This window comes from Gekko japonicus, unplaced genomic scaffold (genome assembly GCF_001447785.1).
Source record: "Gekko japonicus isolate JY-2015 unplaced genomic scaffold, Gekko_japonicus_V1.1 scaffold347, whole genome shotgun sequence".
Lineage (NCBI taxonomy): Eukaryota > Metazoa > Chordata > Lepidosauria > Squamata > Gekkonidae > Gekko > Gekko japonicus.
Window position 1 is genome coordinate 715,070 of NW_015173133.1, and position 9,565 is coordinate 724,634.

Genomic DNA, 9,565 nt, shown 5'->3' on the forward strand with positions numbered 1-9,565 from the left:
ACACACACACACAGAAAATACATGAGATATTCAAAGATAATTTAGCAAAATAACAGTACAGTAGGTGGCAGCAAAGGATTACTGATCTGGGACAAGAGCATTGATTGTCTTTTCTTGAACTGAAGATAAGACAAACAATTCCTCTCAACAAACTCCAGTGAAGCTTCAATGAAGCTAGAAGATCGGCATAACTAATCCTTTGCATTCTTCCACTACATAATATTAGGATGGATGAACATTGTTTTAAATGACCAGAATGATTCCTTCTGTGACAGTACAGTATTTTTGATCTGGGGTATCTGTTACAATAGAATTCTGTTTATATAGATTTCATTTAAGTTGGCTTTGCAATGTGGCACTGACTTAACAAAGACAAATAACAGTAATTCCTTCTGGAATTACTTGTAGCTATCCAGATCCACGACTCAGGCTTTTCTGTTATACTGATGAAATACAAAATGGTGTGACTTTTGAAAACTGATAATCATTTGTCCTTTTCAGCAAATGATGACTGTAACAGTCAGAACACAGTGGGTTTGTACAAAAAATGGAATTAGTATATAGGAGCATATTCCACTTCTGATGACGGGAGCTTTGACCCTTGAAAGTTTATACCCCCAAAATTTTGTTGGGTCTCCAAGTTGCAATTGGACTCAAATCTAGCTGTTCTGCTGCAGACCAACATGGCTCTGAAATTATGCATGCTTAGGGCATCTATAGATGTTGTTGAAATGCAGTCACGTATGCTGTGATATTAAGAATTATCCTGCATCAGTGGCAGCCTGTGTTTCTAATTGCATTATATTGACACAGCTATTTCAGAAGTAAGGGTTAAGAACATAAGAAGAGCCCTGCTGGATCACACCAATATTCCATCTAGTCTAAATCCTGTCTCACACAGTGGCCAGTCAGTTCCTCTGGATGGCCAACAACAGGGCATAGAGGCCAAGGCCTTCCTCTGATGTTGGCTCTGGGATTTGAAGTTTAGTGTCTCTGAATGTGGATAGTTCGAAATGGGTAGCCATGTTAATCTGTAGCTATAAAAAAGAGTAAAAGTCCATTAGCTAGCACCTTAAAGACTAACAGAATTTGTGGCAGGGTATGAGGTTTAATGAGTCACTGCTCACTTCAAATACTGAATGTGGAGGTTCCCCTCAGTCACCATGGCTAGTAGCCATTGATAGACTTATCCACCATGAATCTTTCTAATCTTCCATTAAAGTTGTTTATTCATGTGGCCATCACTATATCCTTCGGCAGCCAATTTCACATTTTAATTACTCTCTTTGTAAAGTAGTATTTCCTTTTGTCCATCCTGAACCTACTGCCCATCAGTATTGTGGGTCAACCAGGGCTCAGCGAGGACTCATCAGGAGAAGAGGAGTCCAGTGTAGCCTGCTCTGAGTCAACAGAAGCAGGCAAGCAGGAAGATCAGCTGCAGGCTTGTCAGGATTCACAGCCAACAGCTGGTGCAGAGCCACTGACAACTTCCAGCCCTGATTCAACAAGTGAAACTCAGTTGATTGTTCCCAGCCCTCCAGTATCACCCACACCCTTAGTGTGCCACAGAGGCTACAAACAGAACTACAGGAGATATGACAAAGTGCACACCTACTGGCCCGATGCCAGCTGCTTGAGTAGTTGCAGGATTACTCCTGTGCAGGTGGCTGTAAGCATGACACTTAAGCATATGGCTATTAAAAACAGCCAAAGGGGGGGGGGGCTGTTAGTTGTGGAAGCAACAAGTTGAAATCTCTCTGACTCTGCAACCACTGCTTCAGATCCTGCCTCAGCCCAGTAACTCTTCGGACTATTTCCTGACCCTGCCTTCGTCTTGCTCCTGAACCTGCCTGTGAGTAGCTCCTCAGACTCTCAGACTCTGCTGTAAGGACTGACTCAGACTGGACTCCTGACTCTATGTATAACCTTGAACTGGACCTTGACTACACTTCTTGAGAGCCAGTTTGGTGTAATGGTTAAGTACGCAGACTCTAATCTGGGAGAACTGGGTTTGATTCCCCACTCCTCCACTTGCACCTGCTAGATGACCTTGGGCAAGCCATAGTTCTGATAAGAGCTGTTCTTGAAAAAAGAGCAGTTTCTGTCAGAGCTCTCTCAGCCCCACCTACCTCACAGGGTGTCTGTTGTGGGGGGGGAAAGAGAAAGGAGTTTGTAAGCTGCGTTGAGACTCCTTTGGGTAGTGAAGGGCAGGGTATAAATCCAATCTCTTCTCTTCTTCTTCTTGAGTTGGTGCTCCTGCCTTACTTGTTCTGCGCTCTGACAGCTCTCCCTACGCCGTTCCTGGCCCAGCACGCAACAACCAGCTTCATTGGATGCCCTCAAGTTCTAGTATTTTGGGAGAAGGAAAAAGTTCTCTTTGTCAGCTGTCTCCATCCCATGCAAAATTTTAGAAAGCTCTATCATGTCCCCCTTAATCTTTTCTAAACTGAAAAGTCCAAGACACTTCAGCCATCTGTCATAGGGAAGGTTCTCCAATCCCCTAATCATCTTGGTTGCCCTCCTTTGTACTGTGAGTTTGCCTTTTTCACTGCCTTGGCACACTGTGTTAACACTTTCATTGAACTTTCCACTATGACTCCAAGATCTTTTCCCCTCTCAGTCTCAGCAAGTTTAGCCCCCGTTCGCCTGGAAGTTGGGATTCTCTGTCCCATTGTATATCACCTTACACTTACCAACACTGAACTTCATTTGCCACATTGTCGCCCACTCACCCAGTTTGTGGAGGGCTTCTTGTAGCTCTTTACAGTCAACCCTGGATTTCACCATCCTGAATAATTTTGTGTCATCTGCAAACTTGGCCGCTATGGTTCTCACCACTAGCTCCAGATAATTTATTAATAAATTAAGTAGTACAGTTTTCAATAGTGATCCTTGTGGCATCCTACTGCTTACTTTCCTCCATTGTGAGAAACGTCCACTGATTCCTACTCTTTGCGTCCTGTCATTTAGCCCAGTTTTTAATCTATAAGAGAACCCATCCTCTTATCCCATGACGGCTAAGTTTACTCAGGAGTCGTTGGTGAGGTACTTTGCCAAAAGCCTTTTGAAAGTCCAGGCATTTAATTTTTACCAGGTAACCAATTTCCCACATGCTTGTTCATTTTTTCAAAGAACTCCAAAAAGGTTAGTGAGGCAGGACTTCCCTTTGCAGAAGCCATACTGATTTTCTGTTCCCAACTGGTGCAATAACTAATATGTGTCTCACCAGATCTTGGGAGCCACTCAGAACCAAGTCCAAGTGTACTCTTCTGGTTGGCTCAGTGACCGACTGTTGCAGTAGAGAGTCATTTATGATGTCTAGGAATCTCATTTCTACAGCATGACTTGAGCAGACATTTACTCAGTCAATGTGAGGGTAGTTGAAGTCTTCCAGTATAATAATGTTATCTGTTTTAGTCACTTCCCTTATTTTTTTCTCCCATCTCAAGATCAGTGTCAAAGGTTTGATCAGGTGGGCGATAGCACAACCCCACTTTTAAGTATCCCTTAGAGCCCAGTATTTCCACCTGTATTGCTTCTGTTGCACAGTTAATTCCCCTGATGTTTTCTAACTTATTTCGTTGCATGCCCTCTTTGATGTATGATGCAACACCACCACTAACCCATCCCTCCGTGCCCTGTCTATAGAGCTTATACCCAGGAATGACTGTATCCCATAAATTTTCCTCATTCCACAATGTTTCTGAGTTAGCTGCTATATCTAAATTGTCATTGTACACTAAGCAGCTCCCCCATCTTGGCTTGGAGACTTTAAGCATTGATATATAGACACCTGTAATATGTCTTCCTCTCCAGTAACCCTCAGCTCCTTTGGCTCCTTAGTTGCCACACATGGCCCTCAGTCTCCATTGTGCCCTCACTCCCAAATTCTGTTATGCTTCTATCAATATTACCCTGAGTATTTACACAATCATCCATTTGGACTGACTCCAATCCCACTGGGATTAGTTTAAAAGCTGCTCTGCCACCTCTTTGAGATTAGTCGCCAGCAGCCTGGTTCCCTTTTTGTTCAAGTGAAGCCTGTCTCTTTTGTACAGGTACCGCTTGTCCCAGAAAGTTCCCCAGTGCCTAGTAAATCTAAACCCTTCCTACTGACATCACTTTTTCATCCACACATTGAGATCTCTGATCTGTGCCTGTCTAGCTGGCCCTGCATGTAGAACCAGCAGCACTTCTGGGAATTTATTTATTTATCAAATTTCTACCCTGCCCTCCCAAGCCAAGGCCGGTTCAGGGCCGGAATGTTACCTTTGAGATCTTGGTCTTTAACTTTCTGCCAGTAACATAAATTTTTCTTCCAGGACCACACAACTACATTTCCCAATGTCATTGCTGCCAATATGGACCATGACTGCTGACTCCTCCCAGTGCTGTCAATCTATCTAGACAGCATGTGATGTCTGCAACCTTCACACCAGGCAGGCAAGTCACTGTGTGGTCAGAATGCCTGTCACAGACTCCACTCTATTCCTAATAATTGAACTACCCACTACTAGAAGCCCAGCTCTCCCCAAGCTCCCCAGGGGCATCCTCTGTACGAGAGGATATTGGTCCATTAGAAGGATCCCTTCTAAGGGATCGCATCCCTCAAGACTGATGCCTTCTGACCTTTGCTTTGCTTCCCAGTTTCTGGTTCTTTGCTTCCTAGCCCGGCCGGTTTGCATACTCCTTTGAGCACCTTGCTCTGCAATAGAGGCATACATATTTTTAAATACCGACTCTCTTTTATAGTATCTTTGGGTTCATTTGTAACTGGAATTTCCTTTGGAGTTTAGAAATAAAACCCTAGAAGAACTGTTCAGCATAAAAAAAATCTTCATATTTGCATAGCATAATGGATTAGAATACTTTAATTTTGTGTCTCATGATTTAATTCCCTCCATGGTTCAATTCTAATAAACAAATCTTACTGCATTGTACCATTGCTCCCTTTTTGCTTGTTGCTGAAACTTCTTTTCATAGGAAAGAGGGTGATGGGTGTATGTATGCATGGGTGTATGTATCTTTTGTATGCTTTCCCCAGTGGGATCAAAAACAGCAGGGAGGAGACAGTTTTCAGTAGAGAAGAGTTCAGAAACCCTTTTTAATGTGAATCATGGCTTCAAATAGCCTCAGCGGCTGCATAGTAAAACAACAGAACATCCCTGAAAGGAGACATGGAACTACACATGGCATATAACTTGCCTTTGGATGATGATTGGAAAGCCAAATTGTATAGAGAGGTTTTTGTAGAAATGTAGTGCAAAGTATAGATATGCGCATGTAGCACAATTGCCAAGGCATAACTGGAACTCCTATTATACTGCCATTAGAAGTAATATTTTTGTAGCTCACTCAGTAGAGCAGCCCTGATAGACACTCAGGACTTGTCTGCACCAAAGGTTCAGGTCTCCTTGTTTATTTAACCCTTTGGACTGTGTGTCTCAGGGAAAGAAACATGCACACGTATTAGGGGTGTGCATTTGGATTTACCTGAGCCGAAAATATACCCGTAAATATCTTATCTGTATTATTCAGGTATATTTTGGCTTCCCAAATATATCTAGGTTTTCTTGGGAAAATAAAAAAAAATCCAGAGAAAATCTCAGGTATATTCAGGAATTAACTAGTAGATCTGAAAACATTGGAGAGGCAGGAGCAGATTGCTCCCATCTCTCAGCTGTTTATCGGGCTTCTACTGCAGTCCCTAGTTTAAAGGGACTGCAGAAGACAGCCCGAGGATCAGCTGTGTTGTGGGAGCAGACTGTTCCTGCTGGCTTGTCTTGGGGCTGGCTCCTCGTGCAGCCTAGTTTAAACTGAGGCAGAAGCTGCTGTGCCACAGGGAGCAGTCTGCTGCAATTGTACACCTATACCAGAGTTACACCAGTGTAGAGCTTGCATATGTGAGCATAGGGCTTTTTCACCATTCTGTTCAGGGACAGGGTTTAGGACTGAGATGTAAGATACAAAATCTTATTTTGTTGACATACAAGAAGATACAAAATCTTATTTTGTTGACATAGTTCTGAAGTGCATTCTGAATTGTATCTAAACGGAACATTACTTTAAAGTATCTTTTGGTATAGTTTTTATGTGAACTCTTCTTTTCTTATCACATTGCGATCTTATACAAGCCCTGCGACCAGTCTTGGCTGGTGGGAGAAGGTAGATAACCTGCTGCTTTCTTGCAACTTCCAGGTTTGTTGTTCTGATACTGACTTTCCTCTTGCCCTCTCCTGGAATAGAATCCCCACTGTCGCCATGTTTATAAGGCAGATTCAGAGCACAAACACCAGGACAGATGATGTGGGGGAGACCTGTTTTAGTGATTGTCTCTTACCTCGTAAAGAGTTGTGTTTCAGATAGGTCTCTTGCCTGCTGGTGATGGGACTGTGCATATATTGAACTGTTTTGAGTGAAGTACTAACTAGTGGTGATGCAGAATTCACAATTGGGAATGTTTGGAATCTCTCCCTGTATGAGCCCCGCAGAGCTTTATGCTCTTCTGATCAACACCTCCTGGTGATCCATGGCCCGAGGGACGTCCGCTTAGCCTCAACCAGAGCAAGGGCTTTTTCGGCCCTTGCCCCGCCCTGGTGGAACATGCTCCCACTTGAGACCAGAGCCCTTTGGGACCTATTACAGTTTCACAGGGCCTGTGAAATGGAGCTGTTCCGCCAGGCTTTTGATTGAGGCGGTGGATGTTAAACCATTCTGGCCTCCCCTGTTTATGGCTCCTCTCCCAGTGCCTGCTGACAGATAATATTAGTGGGCACTGGAGCACCTATATTCACCTGATATGAGGCATGGGGTTCGATGATATTGTTTATTGTGCCATCAGTTGTTTTATTGCTTTTACTGTTTTATTGTTTTACTACATATTGTAAGCTGCCCTGAGCCCATGTGTGGGATAGGGTGGGGTATAAATTGAATAAATAAATAAAATAATTCCTGTAGTTTGGAAAATGAGCCATTATGAGCCAAGTCTAAGCCTTTCTGTGATTTGGGCGTGGCTAGAGTTCCTCAGTTCTGGATAACTTTTCTGCTGCCAGTCCTCCCCCCCCTTCACAAAATCTACTCTAGTGATGGGGCAGCAGCAGGAGCAGCTGTTATGAAATATTTTATCCTATGAAATATTTTCACTTTGAGAATGAGTAAGATGCTTTTAAAGACAAGGTGAGCATGCTGTAGACATATACAGCTCTTAAATCCAAGATGCATTTCTGCACTTAGAAGGATACTGAATCTTCATGATGGGAGCATGCAGTGCCTTCATGGTTTCTCAGTAGTTGTATGCCTTCTCTTGTCGTTCTGACCTTATGCGGTTGACCCTTTCACGTCTCCCTCAAACAAATGTGACACATTTACCCACAGACTAGGTAGCTTATTGCCTTACCTTGCAGGAAGGAGAGAAAAGATCAGAAGGTGGCTTTAGCAACACCCTCACCTTTAGTGTCTGGATTTTCCTCTGGAACATCCATTGCCACTGTGGAGTCTTGGAAATGGAGAAGGAGAGGGAAAGGAACTACTTTTTAAAAACATCCCCTAGTTTCACAAATATTGTTCGTTCGGAGTTATGTGAGTTGCATTGAATACTTGAATAACCTAGTGTGTTGCAAAGATAAATAACAAATGGTTGGAAATATATGTTCATTAAAAAACCCTCTGTCAGATGTTGGAACGTCATTCTTTTTTATTTCATTACAGGATTTGGAATTCCATGGAGTTATGAGATTTTATTTTCAAGACAAAGCAGCTGGAAATTTTGCAACTAAATGCATCCGTGTGTCTAGCACTGCCACAACACAGGATGTAATAGAAACGCTTGCAGAGAAATTCCGTCCAGATATGCGAATGTTATCCTCGCCTAAATACTCGCTTTATGAAGTGCATGTCAGTGGAGGTTAGTGTATTCTCTCTGGGACTTTAAAAAAACACATGGACCATTCAGTACAAGAATGGTTTGTCCACTTGTGGTGACAAGGGAATTTACAGGACTAAACTCTAAGTACATACTAATGCCTAGAGGTGTGAAGGCCTGGGGGGGGGAAGGTTCCCCCCAGGACTTTTTTCCAGTTTTTCTGATGGAAAAATGAGACATTTTGGGGAGTACTGAAAAAAACTCCTATGAAATATTTTCTCTTTGAGAATGAGTAATGAGTAAGTTTCATTGAGAACTTAGCTCTCTCCAACTAGATAACAAAATTAAGGTACATATGCTGAGATAGCACAGGGTACATCAATCAGCTTGTAGTTTTCTCTCAGGTATTGAATATATTTACAGTTTTGCTTGTACAAAACTAAGGTATTTGTAACTTTAAAATTTCATAAATATGTCAAATATTGTGAATTTATAAGGTAAGTTAGAAATGATGCATGATGCACGTTATGTTGTTAAAGCCGTAAAATTGGTTTAGGTTTGATAGGACAGTAAACATTGTATCTATTTCAATTTTTCCCCCAGTTTCTGTTCTTTTCCTGAAAAGTTTTTTCCCCAGTGGCTTCAAAACTTTTGGAAATTTTACATCTCTACTAATGCCACAAACATTTTACAAAAGGGATAAATTGAATAAATAAATAAAATAATTCCTGTAGTTTGGAAAATGAGCCATTATGAGCCAAGTCTAAGCCTTTCTGTGATTTGGGCGTGGCTAGAGTTCCTCAGTTCTGGATAACTTTTCTGCTGCCAGTCCTCCCCCCCCTTCACAAAATCTACTCTAGTGATGGGGCAGCAGCAGGAGCAGCTGTTATGAAATATTTTATCCAATGAAATATTTTCACTTTGAGAATGAGTAAGATGCTTTTAAAGACAAGGTGAGCATGCTATAGACATATACAGCTCATAAATCCAAAATGCATTTTTGTACCTAGAAGCATACTGAATCTTCATGAGGCGAGCCAAGCAGGGCTCTCATTGCTTCTCAATAGTTGCATGCCTCCCACTGACCTGATGTAATTGACCTTTCCACCTCTCCCTCAAACCACTGTGACACATTTATCCACAGACTGGGAAAAATTAGCTTATTGCCCTACCTTGCAGGAGGGAGAAAAAAGATCAGAAGTAAGTGGGGCAGAAACCGGTGATGGGGCAGCAGCAGGAGCAGCTGTTATGAAATATTTTTTGCAATTACAGGCATAGTGCTGATCATTGATCAGTTTTGATCAAGTCAGTGAGAAGGCTGGTATTTAATGGACTGAACTGTTCTTGAGAACAGGGGATGTATTCAGTCAGGGCACATTTCAATTCTGGTTTTGAGTTTACATCACTGAAGGTGGTTCTTGGCTTCAGTTTCTTTTTTGCTACTGTTTAGGGGTGTGCAAAAAAAAATTCGGAAAAATTCAGATTCGGGTTTACTGGACCCGAATTTTTTCGGGAAACCCGAAAAAACCCGAATATCGGTAAAGCATAGATATCTGAAATTTTTCGGGAAACCCGAAAAATTTGGGTCCATTATAACCAATGGGGCCATTGAAGTCAATGGTAAAAATCCTCTTGAAACTTTGTGGGGGGCTGGGGGGGAGGAGGTTCGGGGTAGAGGCGCCAAACCTGGAGCGTTCTTACTGG

General features: G+C 42.4%; 1 protein-coding gene across 1 annotated transcript in view; it reads left to right on the forward strand.

Moving 5' to 3' along the window:
* MLLT4 (myeloid/lymphoid or mixed-lineage leukemia; translocated to, 4) overlaps positions 1-9,565 on the forward strand; it is a 170,694-nt gene that overhangs the window by 26,366 nt on the left and 134,763 nt on the right. The window contains exon 2 of the mRNA XM_015422166.1: positions 7,708-7,903. Within this exon, the coding sequence (XP_015277652.1) occupies positions 7,708-7,903 (196 nt within the window). The remainder of the gene's footprint in view (positions 1-7,707; positions 7,904-9,565) is intronic.